This window comes from Schistocerca americana, chromosome 2 (genome assembly GCF_021461395.2).
Source record: "Schistocerca americana isolate TAMUIC-IGC-003095 chromosome 2, iqSchAmer2.1, whole genome shotgun sequence".
In the NCBI taxonomy this organism is placed as follows: Eukaryota; Metazoa; Arthropoda; class Insecta; order Orthoptera; family Acrididae; genus Schistocerca; species Schistocerca americana.
In genome coordinates this window covers 486,081,833-486,103,274 of record NC_060120.1, presented here as the reverse complement: position 1 = coordinate 486,103,274, position 21,442 = coordinate 486,081,833, and the positions used below count along the sequence as shown (strand labels likewise).

Genomic DNA, 21,442 nt, shown 5'->3' with positions numbered 1-21,442 from the left:
GAAAGTTATGCACTCACGTATAAGAATGATAATGCTTTGTTTTTATTTTTTGCTTATTTCTATTTCCAGTGGTTCGCAGACACTGTAAAGGTCTTGAATATAGTCATTTTTCTCTGTGAAGCTGTTTCATTGTTTGAGAGAAGTGCATTACAGTATTTTATTTCATGATTAGCAATTACACTGCTGTGCAAAACTTAAGGAGGGAACTAATTTTTTCATGATCTGTCACTGTCGAGTAACATAGCTTGTTGAAACGTGCACTGTATATAGAAATAACTGCTACAGTATACCGTAGTACAAAAAATAACTGAAAGAAGTATGCTATGAGAGAAACAGAAATGACACTTTTATTCAAAGATGATAATTCCACTGAAGTCATCATGATTCATGATGGTTGTCTGGAAGTTACAAGAGACTATACATTGTTCTTAATAGAATATGTGATCACCACACACAGCACTGCATGCTTTGCAATGTACTTCCGCTTTGACTACGAGGTTGATAAGGAGTTCTTTTGGGTAGGGTATTTCATTCCTCCAACAGCATTTGACAACAGCTGGATAGCCATTAGAGGATGTGGATGGGCTGCAGTAGTTTCCCCAACGCATCCCACACATGCTCACTCACATTTAAATCAGGAGAACTCCTAGGCCAGTCCATTTTCCAGATATCCTGTCTTTCCAAAAGCTCATCCATCTGCACTGTTTTATGTGGTTGCACATTGCCACTCGTAGAAATAAATAGAGCCCTGAAAATAAGAGCATGGGGAAGCCATACAGTGGCACAATAACATTGACCAGTGAGCATACAATGTTCAGAGATTGGAAGATCTTGCAACATCGAGCCTCCCCACACCATAACATTTGGACCAGTAAAATGATTGTGTTTGACGATGTTCCTGGATGCATTCCTTTCTCTCATCTCTCGCCATATGAGAGTACATTCATAGTCACTCCTCAAAGTGTTTCTGCCTTGCAGTCCTATTAATTGTGGTTGCATTTGCACCTGATGTGTGATGTGGATCCTTCCTTGCTTGCTGCATAGTGTAGTGGTCATCTCCTGCTGTAGTGGACTTGGTTGGCCACCTCCTCCCATTCAGGCAGGAGTGCCTGTCATTTGGAACACTCCACAAGCATGTGAAACAGTGCTGTTACCAATACCAAACTCCTGGTCTACACTCATTACATTTCATCCTTCTTCCAATTTCCTGATGATTCTTCCCCATTGGAAGTCATCCATATGTTGTCTCCAGGCCCAGTTGTAATGAAGAACACCACCACGTAGTACTGCAAATGCTTGCATACACCATCTTTCTCCATTTCTTTAATTGCCTTGTGTTGCGGAGCCTCCACCATCTGGTGCTATAGTGATGCTGACCTCACATCATGTGATGTCAGCTTTCTATTCACAACTGGGAGACCTCGGGCAACATCATTCCACACTTCCTTAAGTTTCGCAGAGCAGTGTTATTAATTTTGCCCCTTGGACTTCGTGAAGCTACCTCATATCAAAAATTATGCTATACTTACAACATGTCCTAATCCACACAGCAGTGAGTGAAGAACAGTGTGTAATGGTGCCACTCATAACAACTTGGCACAACAATAGTAGGTACAGTGCAGCCAATGTGCAGGTTTTGCCACTGAACCAAGAAACATAACACATTAAAATAAATCAGCATAATTCTCAAACTGAAAACACATATGGTCTGATCATTTTAAAATTAAAATAAAGTGATTATTTCAAATAATAATTGTTGGTGTAAAATTTATAAAAATAAAAACAAAAACCTTCACTCAGGATAATGTAGTTATCCAAAACAGAGGAATTAACCTCAGTAAGAAAGTAAATCTACTCCCGAGGGCATCACCTAGATCTTCTTTTGTTGTTAGTTTGTATTTATTTCTGCATTAAGCAAATACGTATGCATTTCGCTCCTCTTTCTGTAAGCGTGAAAATGAAAAAAAGAAAACCTACACATTGTATTCAGTATAATCTCCCCCCCCCCCTCTCTCTCTCTCTCTCTCTCTCTCTCTCTCTCTCTCTCTCTCTCTCTCTCTCTCTCCCTCTCCCTCCCTCCCCCCCCTTTCCCCCCTCCTCCCTTCCCCCTATGTATGTAGTTTTTTATATGCATTGACAGTATTATGAAAAGGGTAGTTGCAACTCACCATAGAGCGGACAGTCTGAATCACAGATAGATGCAATTAAAAGTCTGTCAAACAAGTAATCTTTTCTTTTGGCCAAAAAGGCCTTCATCGGAATTCAACAGCTAGAAACTGCGGTCAGTAGAGTGTGCGTGGGGGGGCGGGGGGGGGGGGGGGTTGCTAATTCCAATTAAGGCCATTTGGCCGAAAGCTTACCTGTTTGACAGTCTTTTTGTTCTGCCTATGTGCGACTCAACATCTCTGCTATATGGTGAGTAGCAACTGTCCTTTTCATAATATCGTCATTATTCCATCCTTGATTTCCACTGTTATTTTTTTGTACATTCTGTCTTGAACATTTCCAGTTTACTTTGTTAATCATGTTGTTGTTTGCAGTAGTAAATTTCATGCTGGCTTAATTTTATTATTGTTTGCCTGCAAAATGTATATAGTACAAAATGGAGTACTGTGCTAGGAAATGTTCCACAACCTTTGTATCCTTGTAATGGTACCACATAATTTGTTCACTCATTTCCAGAATGAAGATTTAGTTATAATTTATTGTGTGTAATCTAACTTTCTGTGCTAAGAAGTGTGATATAAGTAAAGGCAATCTCAAGATTGACATTGTTTTGTTCATTTCAGTGTTTCCTTGTGGAATGGTACTCACGTGAAGGAAAGGGTTCTTTGTTTCTGCCACGCAGCAGTTCCTTGTTGCAAGTCCTTGGATTACACAAATAGTAATTTCCTCTCTTCATACAAATTACTCACTGAATGTGAATATGTTTCCAAATATGTTAGTGTGTCTCACTGCGACTACACAAGTGGCACAGTATCAGGCAATCAATACTATGCTATTTCTTTCCCTACCCTGCACTGAAACCATAAGAAATCGCTACCACAGCACCATACTCTCCATGAGCCTGCCTTCAGTGTGTTCAGCATTGTGTTTTCCAGTCATTTGTCTCCATATATCTGAATTATTTCATCACTGCAATGATCCAGATTCATCTGTTTAAGAAGTCATTAATATCTTCCTGTGACACTATTCTGTTGTACCAGGTTGTTTTATCCCTGAATATACTTTGCGAAGTATCATATTAAATTTGCATTTGCTACATATGTTTTCCGTGACCAAACCAATCATTTAATTCTTGCAAAATACATACATAGGAATTCCATGTGCAAATCTGCCCTGTTTGTATTGTTTCCTTTCAAGTTTTTATCTTCTTTTTGCCTTGTTTACTGGACAGTTACGATCCTTGTAGGTATTAAATTACAATAATACTATGACATTAGAGTCAGAGGTACCTTGTTTGAATGATTTATCAATTTTATAGTAACTTAATGCCTTTTGTGAGGTATGTGCTTTGTGTCCACATTGGCTTTCACACTCTCCATTCTCCCATCTCTGTCTTATACAGCGCAAACATAAAACTGTATCCTACTGTCTTTTCTCAATCAACCACTCTATATAAGATGACATTTTGCAAATGAAAAGGAGGTGGGGGGAGAGCACATGGAAACCAGCAATCTTCTTTGCATTATATATAGATATAATAGAGGGAAACATTCCACATTAGAAGAATATATCTAAAAACAAAGATGATGTGACTTACCAAACGAAAGCGCTGGCAGGTCAATAGACACACAAACAAACACAAACATACACACAAAATTCAAGCTTTCGCAACCAACGGTTGCTTCATCAGGAAAGAGGGAAGGAGAGCGAAAGACGAAAGGATGTAGGTTTTAAGGGAGAGCGTAAGGAGTCATTCCAATCCCAGGAGCGGAAAGACTTACCTTAGGGGGAAAAAAGGACAGGTATACCCTCGCGCACACACACCCATATTCAAATGTCTGCTTGTGTCTGTGTATGTGCGGTTGGATATGGGTGTGTGTGCGAGTGTATACCTGTCCTTTTTTCCCCCTAAGGTAAGTCTTTCCACTCCCGGGATTGGAATGACTCCTTACCCTCTCCCTTAAAACCCACATCCTTTCGTCTTTCGCTCTCCTTCACTCTTTCCTGATGAAGCAACAGTTGGTTGCGAAAGCTTGAATTTTGTGTGTATGTTTGTGTTTGTTTGTGTGTGTATTGACCTGCCAGCACTTTCGTTTGGTAAGTCACATCATCTTTGTTTTTTATATATATATATATATATATATATGCAGGGCAGTGTACTGCATATGGCAAATACAGTGTCATCCTTCATGTTCTTGCTTTTGTTCTTGCATTTATTGTAACTCTTTATAAACAGAGTAAGTCGGGAAGAAAGGTGCAAGCTTTGAGAGTTCACAGTATTGCCGATTCTGAACAGAAAACTTCAGATGCGTATATTCCCAATTCCAAATGGTTTCCAAGATAGAAAACATTTAATGCCGCATTTGTTTGTTTTTCTTTTATAATTCAAAAACCGTGGCTTCTTGTGAAAACATGTCACAGAACAAAATTAAACTACATTAAATTTCCTACAAAAAAGTTTGTATTCATTTTTTTGCTAGGGCTAATAGTTTGTGTGGACAGAGCGAGAGAATATTGAAAATCTTACACAACACACATGCCCTGTAGCTTAGGTAGTTTTTGTACCCCAATTTGAGAGAGTTTCCCAGTTTCATAGATCACGAGTATCCTATATCAAATTTATTGTCTTGAATTCCTCTACGCTACTGTTGTACATTTAACATGGTGTGGTAACACACATTGCATTTTGATACTTTTTGATTAAAGCAGACCCCTCCCCAAAAAGAAGAAACATTAAGTTGTTGATAGACACAAACAAAAAGAAAGAAAACGTGCCATCTTTTGGAGTAATCCTGTTTCAAGCCAGAGTAAAACACGCAGTAAACACACATGAACACGCACACGCCTATGCCCCTACATGGTGCCAGCTCCACGAACAGTACAATGGGTGGGTTGGGTAGAGGGGGCGAGAGGAAGAAGCCAAGGAGAGGGATTAGGGGTGGTTGGCTAACAGCCCAGAAGGAGACAGCTAGTTTGCTGGCTGGTGGAGGGAGGGATGATGGGTATGTGGGCTAGGCATGTGATGCATGGTTGTCGGAATTGTTGGGGAGTGGCACATGCTGAAGGTGACTTGGAGATGTGCACTGGGAGGGGTTGACAGGACGAAGGAAGGGGAAACTGTTGGATGTGGGTGGGGACAGTGGATTACCAGATATAGAGGTTAGAACGATATGGAAGTGGAGGAAGTGTTTTGAGAATAAATCTCATCTGCATACTTCAGAGAAGTTGGTGGTGGAGAGAAGAATCCAGATAACACATGTTGCGGAGCAGCTATGGAAATTGAGCACGTTGTGCCACCTTATGATCAACTTAGTTTTTTCAACAATCTGGCAGTGGCCACTCATCGTGGTGGCCCGCTGGTTGGTAGGCCAACATAAAAAGCTGTGCAGTGTTTGCAGCAGAGGTAGTATATGACATGGCTGCTTTCACAGGAGGCCCAGCCCCTGATGGGGTAGAACAAGCCCATGACAGGCCTGGAGTAGGAAGTGCTGGGTGGTTAGATTGAGCTGGTCTTGCACCATAATCTACCACAGGAATATGAGCCTTGTGGCAAGGGATTGGGAGCAGGAGTGGCTTATGGATGAACAAGGATGTTGCGCAACTTGGGTGAGCAACAGAACATCACTTTAGGAGGGATGGAAAAGATCTTGGGTAGCATGTCACTCATTTCAAGGCATGATGAGTGATAATCAAAGCCCTGATGAAGGTTATGGTTCAATTGTTCCAGTTCAGGATGATATTGGGTGACAAGGGGGGACACTCCTTTGTAGCTGATTACTGCAGGTATGGAAGGGTTGGGGAGGGGGGGTTGAAGATATAACACAGGAAATCTGTTTGTGGACTAAGTTTGGGGTAGTAGTGCATGTCTGTGAAAACCTTTGCGAGGCCTTAAGTGTACTGGACAACGAGGGGATTCTCTTCATTGCAGGTGTGTCATGTAGCTGTCACCAGGATGAATGACCACCACCAGATTGTTGTCACGAACAAAGTCGACCACCCGATGGCACAACATGCACAAATTGAATGGCTGGCCTCTACCGCTAGTTTCTCCGAATTACACAAATGGGAGTTATCCTTAAAACACATTATCCACTCCTGTAATCGCCGTGATCTCGGTCTCTGGTAGCTCCTTGTCTCTGCACCCCCAATGCCCACGCAACAGTTTTTGCTTACTCTGTCCTGTCACCCCCTCCCAATTCACATCCCAACATCACCTTGAGCGTGCGATGCTACCTAATGGCTCCGACATCGGTGCATCACATGCCTAGCCCTAGCCCATGCATCTGCCACCCCATCCCTCACTCCCTCATGTATTCCTAGCTGGCAAATTGGCTGCCTGCTTCCGAGCTGCTGGCCACCTAACCATGCCCTCTCCCTGCCTCCCACCTCTCTCCCCCTCTACCCACACAACCCAACACTACTACTAATACAATCTAGTCACCTGTCTACATGCAAATTGTGGTTGTCCAGCCAGCCCAATGTGGGACCATGAGCATGTGTATGCACGTGTGTGTGTTTACTGTGTGTATTTTACTTTCTTTCAAAAAAGGATTGCTCCGAAAGCTAGAAAGTTTACTTTCTGTGTGTGCCTTTTGACAACTCATCATGTCTGCTTTTTGATGAGTGGTCTCCAAGGTATTTACTTTCTACCAGGACTTTCCATGACATTTAAATTGCATTTTGAGCTACCCTTTGAAGCTTTCTCACAAAGTGTACAATTTTGAATCGTTCCAGATAAAATTGAGAAATAACTTCCTTTGGTCTTTCTTTTGCAGAAATAATACATAGAACAAAAATCAGTTGTTGTTAAACATGCCTGACGATACATGAAATTATTGTTTGTTTGATGAGGCTGTGCTGCTGAGCAGTGAGCCTGTTGACATGGAACTGGTGTGGTTGTTGAAGGCCTTCTGTCTGCTGATAAGATTTGTTTCAAAACATTGTTAAAACTGATTGAACTACCACCAAAAACTGTAGTATCTCTTTTTTGCTACAAACAGTGTATTGCTTTTTGACACTACACTCAAGCATAAAGTTGGCAGCAAATAGTAAATTTGTAGTAAGTAGTAATTCTGTTGTGCCTCCCAGTACACACAGACTATACTTAAAAGTTTGAGCATAAGACTTCGTCCTTCTCTCTCATTTCATGTGGTTATTTGGATAGCTGCCACCTGTAACATTTTATCAAATCAGTTGTAACATCATAACTGGTTAAACCACAACTAAATAATGCCTTTATTTCTTGTTCTTGTACGTAAAACCTCTAGCTGAAAAATTCATCTTTTAACTTGAAATTCTCTCCATATACACTCCTGGAAATTGAAATAAGAACACCGTGAATTCATTGTCCCAGGAAGGGGAAACTTTATTGACACATTCCTGGGGTCAGATACATCACATGATCACACTGACAGAACCACAGGCACATAGACACAGGCAACAGAGCATGCACAATGTCGGCACTAGTACAGTGTATATCCACCTTTCGCAGCAATGCAGGCTGCTATTCTCCCATGGAGACGATCGTAGAGATGCTGGATGTAGTCCTGTGGAACGGCTTGCCATGCCATTTCCACCTGGCGCCTCAGTTGGACCAGCGTTCGTGCTGGACGTGCAGACCGCGTGAGACGACTCTTCATCCAGTCCCAAACATGCTCAATGGGGGACAGATCCGGAGATCTTGCTGGCCAGGGTAGTTGACTTACACCTTCTAGAGCACGTTGGGTGGCACGGGATACATGCGGACGTGCATTGTCCTGTTGGAACAGCAAGTTCCCTTGCCGGTCTAGGAATGGTAGAACGGTGGGTTCGATGACAGTTTGGATGTACCGTGCACTATTCAGTGTCCCCTCGACGATCACCAGTGGTGTACGGCCAGTGTAGGAGATCGCTCCCCACACCATGATGCCGGGTGTTGGCCCTGTGTGCCTCGGTCGTATGCAGTCCTGATTGTGGCGCTCACCTGCACGGCGCCAAACACGCATACGACCATCATTGGCACCAAGGCAGAAGCGACTCTCATCGCTGAAGACGACACGTCTCCATTCGTCCCTCCATTCACGCCTGTCGCGACACCACTGGAGGCGGGCTGCACGATGTTGGGGCGTGAGCGGAAGACGGCCTAACGGTGTGCGGGACCGTAGCCCAGCTTCATGGAGACGGTTGCGAATGGTCCTCGCCGATACTCCAGGAGCAACAGTGTCCCTAATTTGCTGAGAAGTGGCGGTGCGGTCCCCTACGGCACTGCGTAGGATCCTACGGTCTTGGCGTGCATCCGTGCGTCACTGCGGTCCGGTCCCAGGTCGACGGGCACGTGCACCTTCCGCCGACCACTGGCGACAACATCGATGTACTGTGGAGACCTCACGCCCCACGTGTTGAGCAATTCGGCGGTACGTCCACCCGGCCTCCCGCATGCCCACTATACGCCCTCGCTCAAAGTCCATCAACTGCACATATGGTTCACGTCCACGCTGTCGCGGCATGCTACCAGTGTTAAAGACTGCGATGGAGCTCCGTATGCCACGGCAAACTGGCTGACACTGACGGCGGCGGTGCACAAATGCTGCGCAGCTAGCGCCATTCGACGGCCAACACCACGGTTCCTGGTGTGTCCGCTGTGCCGTGCGTGTGATCATTGCTTGTACAGCCCTCTCGCAGTGTCCGTAGCAAGTATGGTGGGTCTGACACAACGGTGTCAATGTGTTCTTTTTTCCATTTCCAGGAGTGTAGCATTGTGAAACTTTGGTTGATTTCAAGCACTCCACAGCTTGTTGCTGTACATAAATCCAAAATAATTATAAAACAATTTGTTCTGCACCCAAACAAAGTATTCTGCATTGTGTAACAAACTGAGATTTGGCCTCTGAAGTACTTGTTCACAGTGAATAAATATCCTGTTGACCTCTTAAAATTATATTTTTAAGTATAACTATCAAACCATCAGATATGCCAATAGACCCATTCTCAGCATAGTAAATGAGTGGTGTGTGTAAATCACTTTTTTCCCTGCCGTATATATTTGTGAATATGTATTATGATTTTGTTGGCTACTGTGTTCAGTTTGTATAACATCTTAGAACATCCCATTTGTCTACACCTTCACTAGTTTGCAGTAAATAGCTAAGAAGCACTTCACACGTATCTCAGTTACTGTAATGGAATTCTAAACATGTATCTGTGTAACTCAGTTTTTTCATAACCTTTAAGTAGGTTGTAAATAACTTTACCATTACTGAGTGGCCTAGCAGTTTTGTTAATCTGTCTCAGGGGTGGACAGCCGGCCGGTGTGCTGTGCGGTCCCTGGTATTAGTCACATGAGCCAACAGGTATGGCAGTTATCCTTACGGTGAAGGAACACAATGTTTATTTACTTTGGAGGGTACCTAACCAACCTGTACATAGTTTGTGCATGGTGGGAGGTCCCAACTTTTTCTTACTTACAATGGGCTGTCTGTCACCTGTACATGAACTATTCTTCTTAAAAACTCTCCTCAACAATTCCTTAAAAGAGTTTTATGTACTGTTTCTTTTGTATAGAATTAAAACAATGGTTGGGCTCTAAAAAGACTGCAAATTTGTGTTTCTTGTGCAGTAAGGCCAAGGATGTGGACTGTGTCTAATGTTTCTTTTATTAGCTGTATATAATGAAACTTGTGTGACAAGCATCTGGAGGAAATGTAAAGTGTTTTAAGATATGTGATGGTTATTTAGTATTCCTATATAAATCAGCATCACACTTTTTTTTCAGTTGAGAGTGGTTTTGGTCAGTAGCACTAAAAATAAATATGCCTTGGTATCCCCCTCACACTGGAAAAGCTCATAAGTGTCATTGCTGTTTTTATCCCATTCTCAGTTTTTATCTTATAGGCATATGACTTGAGATTACTTATTCATTTTTACAAATGCCGATCATTGGTCTTAATAATTATAAACTTGTGGTAAAAAGACTAGTGTTGTAAATTAAAAAGGTTCTGTGATATTGCAGTTTTTAATACAGATGTTTTAATATTATTGATTAAAAAGTACTAAGATATTTCTTGCAACTTGCACTTTTGTACTGAATTTCTTATTGATGATACTTGCAAATTCGATGTGATGTTCTCTCTTTCTGTTATCAATTTCTAGGTAAGTTGGATTTGAGATGGCAATGGCTGCATTATCTTCTAATGTTTCATTATGTCTTTGAAGTGTTATAAATCTGTTAAAAAAGTCAGTGTTAGTTTTCAGATTTTGATCATTAGTGTCAGAAATTTCAGATATGTAATGGACTGTTAGGCAGTCGCTCGATGTGGATACATTTAGTATTGTAACTGTTTGTTGCATCAGTCGTAGATATTTGCCAATGATATAACTTAAGCTGAGGAGATGCGATGCTAAAACATTGGTTAGTGCCATACATAGTTTTCGTTGGATTCAATATTTTCGTTACCTAGCATGTAACTCACATGAACATTCACACTGAGTTTCTGCTAGTGACACTTTATCCTCAGTTCTTGTGCTGTCGAATATTTATTAAGTTGTCTTCAGCTGTTTTTGGTTCTTAATTTTCGTTCATTATGCATTTACAATCTAGATTAATAGTTCAGAAATTTCTTGGTCAGTGAAAGGAGCAGTTAATTTTCATTCATTTATTGCAGTTTCTGTGGTAGAGAGAGTGGCAGGGAAATTAAATGATATCATAGTGGCTCACTTCATTCTTCTGCTACTGTGTCACATTATCATGTTCATAGTTGGTTGCCTATTGAGTTTCCCTAAAGGTGAGCATCTCATTTACCTAAGTGTTGGTGTACTAGGTAACTACTTTGTAACAATATGAAAGTGAATGAGTGTGTGAAGTAATATTTGAAGCATGGATAGCACACTAGTTGTGCAAACTGGAAACGCATATATTTTTAAACAAGAACACATACTGCCTGCTCTCTGTTTTTGATTGATTCTTATAGTTTCTGCAACATATTTATCCCATATACATATCCCTCAACGAAAGGAAAACACAGGAAATGCAATTACGTCCTGGCTAACAATCATAACACTGCGGAGAGACTTTTTGAACACCCCAAATTTTCCAGTCATAAAAAAAGCAGTTTATGATCGTCTGAAGCATTTCCACTTGCTAAGGCAGTTATTTTGTCTCTTGAAAGAATGAAGTCCTTTGTGCTGGACTCCTCAGCTGCTGCTAGGGTTGAATTTGGCAGACACCACCATAACAGACCAGTCTCACCAGTGCCAAACTAAAGATGTGGGAATATTTCTTTCACATGCCAGACTGTCGGTACTGCCGGATTATCACAGTCTTACTGTATTTTTGATCTTGGGGCTGCGGTTTACTAGTATTCCTAACTGACAATTATTGAATATTGAAACTCTGTTTTGCCCTTAAAGTGAGGTTCATGTATAATCTTAAACTGACAGTTCATTTTCCACATAACAAACTATGACGTGACATCCAAAGTAGCACTGAAATTGGCAAAAAATAACATAAAATTTAGCAATAAGCACACTAAAATTGGCAAAACAGCAGCAAAATGGGCAAAAAACACCAAATTTGGCAAAAGAAGGTAACACCGAATTTGGCAAGATACCATTGGAACTGGAAAAAATAACACTGACAAAATTGGCACACACTGACATAAAGAATGTTGGAGGTAAAGCAAAAGAACAACTGTACAGTTTGTCTCTATGAGTATGAAGCACTACCATTGTAATTAATAAAAAGTAACACTGTTGCCATACCTACCCTCCTTTAAAGGGGAACCAGTTTGGATTAAAAGAAGAAATAGGGATTAGGGTAGCTAAAATGCCTGTAGGAATTAGTTTAAGAAGAAGAATTGACCTACACAAGGATTTCGGTAAAGTATGCTGGAAGAAACTTGGAAAATTGAATAAAGCTAGAATAAACTGGACAGATAAAAGATAGGTTCTCAATGTGTACAAAAATACGTATCAGTGTTATTAATGCAGAAATAAGAAGAGGTATTTGATAAGTCTGTCCATTTTCTCCATATTTATTTATTTATAAAAAGTGGCACCACATTGATCAAAATTAATTATAACCAAGTACTTTGTGTGTGGTTTGCTGATGGTGTAGCTGGTTTCGCATGGTATATTCATTAAAAATTTTGTGACTGGCTGAAAATAAAGGCAAAAAAGACTAAATCAGTTGTTATAGATAAATCCAACAGTCAAGTAAGAGCAAACATTAACATAGGAAATATAATACTACTGCAAGTAAATCAGTTTTGATACTTGGAAAGTACAGTAACAGATGACAACAGAAAGATCGTGGATATTAAAAGAATTGCAACAGCCAACCAAACCTTTAGAAATAAGAGTAATTTAATAACGTTTTTTTCCCTTTCATTTAGGGTCATTAGGAACCTCATCAAGTAACTAAAAGGTATTTCTGGAAGCAGTACAAAAGCATTTATTCACTCTCTGGCCTCCTATCGTCTCTGCTGTTAAGCCCCTGTTCTGCTTTTGCTTATCATTAAAGCTCTTAAATTTGTTGATCAGTGATCTGTGCGAGGTCTGTTCAAACAATTCTGGAACTCTGTCGACAAAATTTTTCTGCACTTACCTTTTACTTATTGTGCATGGACTCCTTCAAAATACTCTCTGCTGCAGTTGGTACAATTCTCCCAACACTGTTCCCCCTTCCAGAAGCAGTCTTGGGACATGTCTTGTTGGATCATGTGAAGCACCATCTGTGAATCTTCTTTTATCTCGTCTACCACTGCAGAGCTTCATCGTTTCAATAGGATTTTCAAAAAATGTCCATAGGGGCCAGGTGTGGAGAGTAAGGAAGATGAGCCAGCACAGTGATTTCGTTTTTCGCGCAATAGTGCGTACCAACAGGGATGAATGTACAGGCATCTTATCGTGATACAAGAACCATGAATTGTCTCACCACATTTCAGGCTCTTTCCTTCTCACATTTTCTCACAGGTGTTGCAGCGCGTCCCCATAGTACCATCGATTAACAGTTTGTTGCTGTGGCATGAATTCATGATGAACTAATTGTTCAAAGCAATGTAAACTATCATCATGACTTTGACATTTGACCTGGCCTGGTGAGGTTTCCCCCCCTGGTGATCCGTGTCCGATGTATACTCACATCTCACCACCAGTTATGATTCTCTTAAGGAACATCTCATTCCCATCTGTGCAATCCAAAAGCTCTTCACAGATTGCGAGGCAAAGGCTTTTCTGGTCTTGGCTCGTGAGCCATGGGATGAACTTGGCAGCAACATGATACAGTCCAAGATGCTGTGTCAGGATTTCATGACATGATCCAACTGAAATGTTACTTTCTTCTGAAATCTCGTGGACAGTCTGTCTTTGATTGGCACTCACAATTTCATTGATGTTCCTGACATTATCATCACCAGTAGGTGTCGAAGGGCATCCTGAACGAGGGTCATCTTTAACTTCCACCCAGCCATTGTTAAACTGTGTTAGTCATTTGTAACACTGAATAGGGCTTAAGCACTCATCACCTTAGGCTTCATGCATCATTTGGTGTGTCTCTGGAAATGTTTTCTTGAGTTTCACACTAAATTTAATGCAGATGCGTTTGCCCTCTAACTCTGCCATCTGTAAATTATTAAACTGTGCGACACAGTGTTCTACTCGATACCACGCTGAACAATAACTAACAGAAATACAACAGTGAAACTTTTGTCAGTTATACATTAAACGCAGGCGCGTGCAGGGATGCCAACCGCATTTCACTCCCAACACACTATTGGCGCAAAATTACGAATGTTCCGGAATTTTTTGAACAGACCTTGTACTTTGATCAGTTAGAGATGTCCTCTTCATTCACTCTAATGCTCTTGAGGTCCTAATTTACTAACAATTCATATAGGTGCAAGAAAGAAACTCATCAAGATATTTATTTGGAACATTTTAGGCTATTGCTGTGAAAGATGGGCCCTGGGAAAATAGACACAAAATTAGAAGGAATAAAGGTGTGGATATGGAGAAGAGCCACAAAAACATCTTGTAATGCAAAAAAAAAAAAAAATCCAGTCAACAGATATTGAAAGAAATTTAACAGAAAATGACATTGATTAACACGATACAGAGAAGAAAAATCGAATTAACTGGACACACAATGCAACATATGAGCTTCATAAAATAAGTCTTAGAAGGAAATAGCTTAGAAAAAATCAAGAGACAGCCAAAAAAAAATCCATATTGCAAAGCAAAATGTTGTCAATGGAATGAAGTGCAGCAATTACAACCAAGTGCCAAAGATAATGAGAGATGGAGAAGGATGGTTACATCAACAAGGTTTTGCCTTTTGTGTCTGATGCTGGCCCTGTCTGCATCATCATGCAGCAAATACATTACTACTAATTGAGCACATTGCAACTTGTTCCAGATGGTAGTAGATGGCTTTAAATTCAGTCACACAGGTCTCATTAATTGAAGATACCTACATGTTACAGTTTATGTGATCTGAACAACAACTCAGTGGGTTTTTGCTCCAAATAAGGCATAAATTAATTTCAGTTTTTATCGGAGACACCAGCTGGTGAAACAGGTATGGGTGGGGAAAGCCTGACACACATTGTAATGTGGTTAAATTGGAAGTTTCTTGCAAGTGTGAAAGTTTTGTTACCTTCAAAAGGCTGTACATATCACCATTCCATATTCTACATCTACATTTATACTCCGCAAGCCACCCAACGGTGTGTGGCAGAGGGCACTTTACGTGCCACTGTCATTACCTCCCTTTTCTGTTCCAGTGGTTCGCGGGAAGAACGACTGTCTGAAAGCCTCCGTGCGCGCTCGAATCTCTCTAATTTTACATCCGTGATCTCCTCGGGAGGTATAAGTAGGGGGAAGCAATATATTCGATACCTCATCCAGAAACGCACCCTCTCGAAACCTGGCGAGCAAGCTACACCGCGATGTAGAGCGCCTCTCTTGCAGAGTCTGCCACTTGAGTTTGCTAAACATCTCCGTAACGCTATCACGGTTACCAAATAACCCTGTGACGAAACGCGCCGCTCTTCTTTGGATCTTCTCTATCTCCTCCGTCAACCCGATATGGTACGAATCCCACACGGATGAGCAATACTCAAGTATAGGTCGAACGAGTGTTTTGTAAGCCACCTCCTTTGTTGATGGACTACATTTTCTAAGGACTCTCCCAATGAATCTCAACCTGGTACCCGCCTTACCAACAATTAATTTTGTATGATCATTCCACTTCAAATTGTTCCGCACACATACTCCCACATATTTTACAGAAGTAACTGCTACCAGTGTTTGTTCCGCTATCATATAATCATACAATAAAGGATCCTTCTTTCTATGTATTCGCAATACATTACATTTGTCTATGTTAAGGGTCAGTTGCCACTCCCTGCACCAAGTGCCTATCCGTTGCAGATCTTCCTGCATTTCGCTACAATTTTCTAATGCTGCAACTTCTCTGCATACTACAGCATCATCCGCGAAAAGCCGCATGGAACTTCCGACACTATCTATATTTCCTCTCTTCTTTCTAATTTGTATGTTCATTATTTCAATTTATTTTAGTGATTGGTAAGTTGACATAACAATGTTCTCTCAGTTATTGTTGACGGTCAATATATTTGCTTTCTTGATATCACATTCCTATTTGGGGAGCAAAATAACTGATGATGGTCGAAGTAGAGAAGATATAAAATGTAGACTGGCAATGGCAAGAAAAGTGTTTCTGAAGAAGAGAAATTGTTAACATCAAGTATAGATTTAAGTGTCAGGAAGTCGTTTCTGAAAGTATTTGTATGGAGTGTAGCCAGTATGGAAGTGAAACATGGACGATAATTAGTTTGGACAAGAAGAGAATAGAAGCTTTCAAAATGTGGTGCTACAGAAGAATGCTGAAGATTAGATGGGTAGATCACATAACTAATGACGAGGTATTGAATAGAATTGTGGAGAAGAGGAGTTTGTGGCACAACTTGACAAGAAGAAGGGACCGGTTGTAGGACATGTCCTGCGGCATCAAGGTATCACAAATTTAGCATGGAGGGTAAAAATTGTAGAGGGAGACCAAGAGATGAATACACTAAGCAGATTCAGAAGGATGTAGGATGCAGTAAGTACTGGGAGATGAAGAAGCTTGCACAGGATAGGGTAGCATGGAGAACTGCATCACACCAGTCTCAGGACTGAAGACCACAACAATATCAATTTTCTGAGATACCTTCAAAGATACAGCTTGTATGCAGGTCACAAGAGTCAATATTGTGGTCAGTCAGTATTAACACTATTGAAATGTCATTTCTCAGCAGTAATTACTAGTACATTTTCGGCCATTGAACCAGTCTTATCCTCTTGCTTTCCAAAGACCTGCTGAACATGGCAGTAGAAAAATTTCCATCTGTGTAAAAGTATAAGTAGAGCACACTAATTGTTGATTGAAGTCTCCTAGAACAGTTGGAGATGTTTATAACATGGCAGAAAAAGGATAAGATAGACAAGTCTCTCAAGCAGCGGGAAGTTAAAAAAGGTGACCTGTAGAATAATCAAATAGTGTGTTCCTCACATCATATGAATGAATTTCACAGTTTTTAGCAAGTATTACTATTTTAAACAATCCCGGCAGCTTGCTATAAATATGTAGAATCTTGCTGGCTTCTTGCCTTTCCATTGTTAGAATCTTGCAGTTATGCATTTTTAAAGTCTCCAGAATGTGGTGGAAAATTAACATAATGTTGGATTGAACCACATGGATATCAGCTGTTGTGGATTGAACCACATGGATATCAGCTGTTGAAATCTGTCTCCCTCGATGGCCATAGACAGTGGTCTTGTATGTGTGAGTTGTGCTTGTGTGAATGTGTATTGTCTTCTTCCGAAGGAGGCCTTTTGGCTGAAAGCTCACTTGTTCAACAGTCGTTTTGTTGGGCCTTTCTGCGACTCAACGTCTCTGCAATGTGGTGCGTAACAGTCTATTCTTTTCATAGTATTGAAATCTTTATTTGCCGTTTTGTCTATAAAAAGCATAGTGTTTAGGTCAGATCTGTTTCTGACTTACCAGAATGCACACAGTAAAATTGACATTCCGTTAGAAGTGCTGTAAAAAGTTATCATTTGTTTGCTGTTTTTGTCTTTGAGCATTTGTTCAGAGATTATTGTATTGACTGTAGGAGAAACAGATAAGAAAGGTTCTTATGAAAAAGTTAGAATGGAGAAGAAAAGCAACGTCCAGTTTGGGGCTGACATAGTTGCAGGAGGGTGAAAGGGTAGGAGGCTGGTGAAGAACTATTCATCCAAGTGGATACTTTGTGTATGATCATTGCTACAAAGAGTTCTGTACAGTGATCACTGTGAGGTCAGTACATGATGACCTTTTTTTTACTTCTGGCATCTGCTTTTGATGAGTTAAGAAATGCTGGGCTGGAATACTGTTTATTAGCCATATCTTTGACAGAGAAAACACAAGCTCCCCTTTTGCAGATTGAGTGGTGCTTATTTGTTGTTGGTTAACAGATGTAAGAGGAATGTTAAGTTTGCATATTGTGATAAGACATGGGAGATGTTTCTGACGTCCTTTGAGTGTCACTTCTTCTAACTCTAAATTATCCACCTTCCCCAACACCTTGTTTGTTTGTTCGTGTGTGTGTGTGTGTGTGTGTGTGTGTGTGTGTGTGTGTGTGTGTGTGTGTGTGTGTGTGTGTGTTTCATTTGTGTGAGTATACGTGTTGTTTTCTGCTCCAGGAGGAGGACTTTCTTATCTTAAAGATAAAAGTTTAGCTTGTCTTTTCACTGTTTCTGTCAGTGACTCAGCACCACCTCTACATGGTGATTAGCAATCTGTCCTTTTCATAATGTTGTTATTCCATCCTGGTTTTTCCATTGACAGATTATATTAAGATCGTTTTATAGATTTTAGTGAAGAGAAAGTGAAAAAATTGTGATAATGGAAGTGCAAGAATTTGATGCAGTACATTGTGTGAGTCAGGTTTTAAAAAAACCTCTTATATATGAGTGGGGGGGGGGGGGGGGGTGCAGTGGAATAAATAATATGTTAAACAGTAAATTAATAAGATTATTAAGAAGTATCAAATATGTACAAAAACTGAAATTTTCTGTTGGGACCTGAACTTAGTTCAAGGTTTTTCTTGTTTTTTGTTAATATCAAACTCTCCTCTTTCTCTAGTTATGTCTATGGTAAAGTGGTTGCCTTCTTTTGGCCATAGTCTTCATGTTTCAATTCAGCACTTCGCTTTCAGGTGAGGTTCACTGTCTCAATGCCTGTTAATCATCACCCCTTTTCACCCTTGATGATTTTACATTCTTCTGCATGTTCTGTTAGAGACTGGAACTGTATGGGTTTGTTACTGCTGTCCTACACAACATCCATCATTTATTCTTACTGAAAGCTCAATTGCCAGAATGATAATCATAATTGTGGTACTATCTTAGAAACATCAGCACTGTTAGGAATTTCATTTTGTGATCTAATAGTAGTTGCTTCAGCATGTGACTTCATTGAAGCTTCCATCTGGTATTCCCATCTCATAATACGGAAGAGAAGCAATGACTGTCTGGCCCCTCTCCCCGCCATCTGGGCTAACTAGCAATAGCTGACCACACCTTCTTTATCGTACTATTTACCTTCCATCAGTTAATAGCACCTCAGTCTGATCACACTTTAACTAATCCACACTACATGCATATTTCTAGTCCATGCAGGGACATCCTATGATGCATTTCGCTGGAAGAAACTTTCAACTTGTTCGTACAATAAACGTTACCATTATATAAAAGCTACTTGTTTTAATGGAATTTCCTACATAATCAAATTTTTGAGCTCTATTTTTATGCCTCACTCAACTCACATTTTATGATGTGTGAACAGGGGGATTAACAGATCCATCTGTGACCTGCATGAAAGTTTTAAAAGTAACTTAACGAATTTTGCTGACTTATTTAGTGAAATTTGTAGATCAGATTGTTTTAAATTCAAGAACACAAGCTTTGTATGAATTATTTTCTGATGATTCTAGAAGAAATTGGTGGCATTTAAATTAAAACCTGTGTTATTTATAACACAATGACTGTTTTCTTTATCATGTTGTACATAATAAGTTGATATTGTGTACATAATTACATTTTGATGCTCTAGGCTGTACATAGGATGATAGTTGTGAAGGTGGATTGCCAGTCATCTGTAGAGCTGAAGTTGGAGAAAATTATAAATGGACAGATGGAGTGCTTTAGTGGAACTCTTCTCCTATAAGTCTGTCTTCATCAGATTCAAGTTATTAGAAAGAATTGATTAATAGGAATGTTGAAAAATCATTATCCATTCAAAATGACTACGCGTTACTTGCAACTGTTTGCTTAAGATGACTGGTGGTATCTCTCACCACAGATGTGTATGCGCTTCTGAATTCTACAGTGTCTTCAAGTTGAGTGTACAGTCTCATTTTATTACTTGTCTTAATTATGTTTTAGCAATAATACATGCTTCTGGGTTTTATTCTTTCAGAACTTCCATTAACTTGGCTTTTTCTTGGCACATCTTGAGCATGAATGTATATCAGATGCATTGGGGTTTAAATTATTTCGTAACTTTTTTTTTCCAAAAGTGTTCCATTTGAAGCTTCAGTAGGTTTACCATAAGTAAAAAAATCAGAATTTTTAAACTTAATTAAATTAATCAGTATATTCACATGTCATTTAGTCTTAGGTTAGTAAAAATAATTTTGAGTGAATTCATTCAGTCGGGGCTTCCTTCCATGTTACAAAATAAAGAATGTGCATGCAGATTGTACATCATATGTATTGGTTTATTGTATTTGAGATAATGCTGTGAAAAGTATTGTTACTAGTATAATAATATGTACCTAATTTAATTTTAGATACTATTTTAAAACACACAGAGGGAGAGAATGAAATATGGTTGTTTCTGCTGCACAAGGCAAAATCGGAGGACTTCTTTCTTTGTGTAGTGCAGCCTCCATATAAACACAGAACACAGGCTAGAAAACACAAAATAATTAAAAAAATGTACAAGTGGTTTCCATCCTAGAACTGTAAAAGAAAACATTTGCCAGCCATCAGTTCGCTATTTTTTTTAGAAATAATTGGACGATTTAAAAGGTTGGGAATTCTTACTCTGAACTTCATGTCCTTTCCATTGGTGTGAGAATAGTACTTACATATTCTTTGGGCAGGGTGCCGTTGTTATTATAAATCATCATCAAAATATTTCCGCAATTATTTGTTGTAGACGAGTTTAATATCCACTGGTTATTTCCTTTATAATAAATTTGTTATGATTGCTGTCAATTTCAGTTCAGAGTAATTTAAAATATTCCTGAAATTTGAAATTTACATAATAATATTTATTAAATAATTGTTTCACGTAGCTTGTAAATTATATTTTTGTAGTCATCATGTAGGAGCAGGTATTTTCTTGCATATGAAAACAATCACATAACTTCATATCGCATAACTCCAGTCAGTATTCCTTAACAGTTCTCATCAGGTGTTCTTTGTTTTTGTAATATCAATGTACATTTTCTTGATCTTCACAAGCATACATAACTGAGTCAAATGACTTAATCACTGGAATTTGCTAGGTCATCCATCACTTCGATCATCTATCATATGGTTTTCTCACTTGTTGATGCATTCTTGAACAGGTACCTGGGGAACGGAAAGGTGTGCAGCAACCACCACAACAGCAGCTGCCACCACAACAGCAACATCAACACCAACATGCATTAAGACGATGGGAAGGAGCTCCTGTGATGTATCCTCCTCAACCATTGGTGCATGGTCCATCTCCTTGCCTGACATGTTTTGTGCCAATGACGTCGACAGCAAGGTTTCAGCAACAACAACTGCATCATCATCATCCAGGGCCTATGTACTGCATGGCTCATAAATTGCAGACTTTGGTCCTTGAAGATGGACATGGCCGATCTGGTGGTAGTAGTGGTGGTGGGACATCTGACAGCTCTAGCAATGGGCATTCACCACCTGACACACCATCAGCACCTAATGCACCTCACTGGGATCGCAGTAAGCTACTATCTCTTTTTATTTTTGTAATACATACAAAATGGCTGCAAACTTAATTACTTACTTCTTTATGTAATTGGACAACTTCCATTTTTCTAGTTTAGTATTTACAGTTTGCAAGCTGAACTGCATGGAGCTTTCTCAGTATTGAAATTCAGAGAGATTTGAGGTAGATGTAGAAGCAAAGAAACCCCTACATAGGAAGTGTTTGTGTACATTGTACCTATTGTGCTTT

The 21,442-nt window shown here is 39.9% G+C and overlaps 1 protein-coding gene across 2 annotated transcripts in view; it reads left to right on the top strand.

The window, feature by feature from the left end:
* LOC124594273 (trithorax group protein osa) overlaps nucleotides 1-21,442 on the top strand; it is a 65,547-nt gene that overhangs the window by 23,134 nt on the left and 20,971 nt on the right. For both annotated transcript variants that reach the window (XM_047132638.1, XM_047132639.1), the window contains exon 5: nucleotides 20,826-21,207. In XM_047132638.1, coding sequence (XP_046988594.1) covers nucleotides 20,826-21,207 — 382 coding nt within the window. The remainder of the gene's footprint in view (nucleotides 1-20,825; nucleotides 21,208-21,442) is intronic.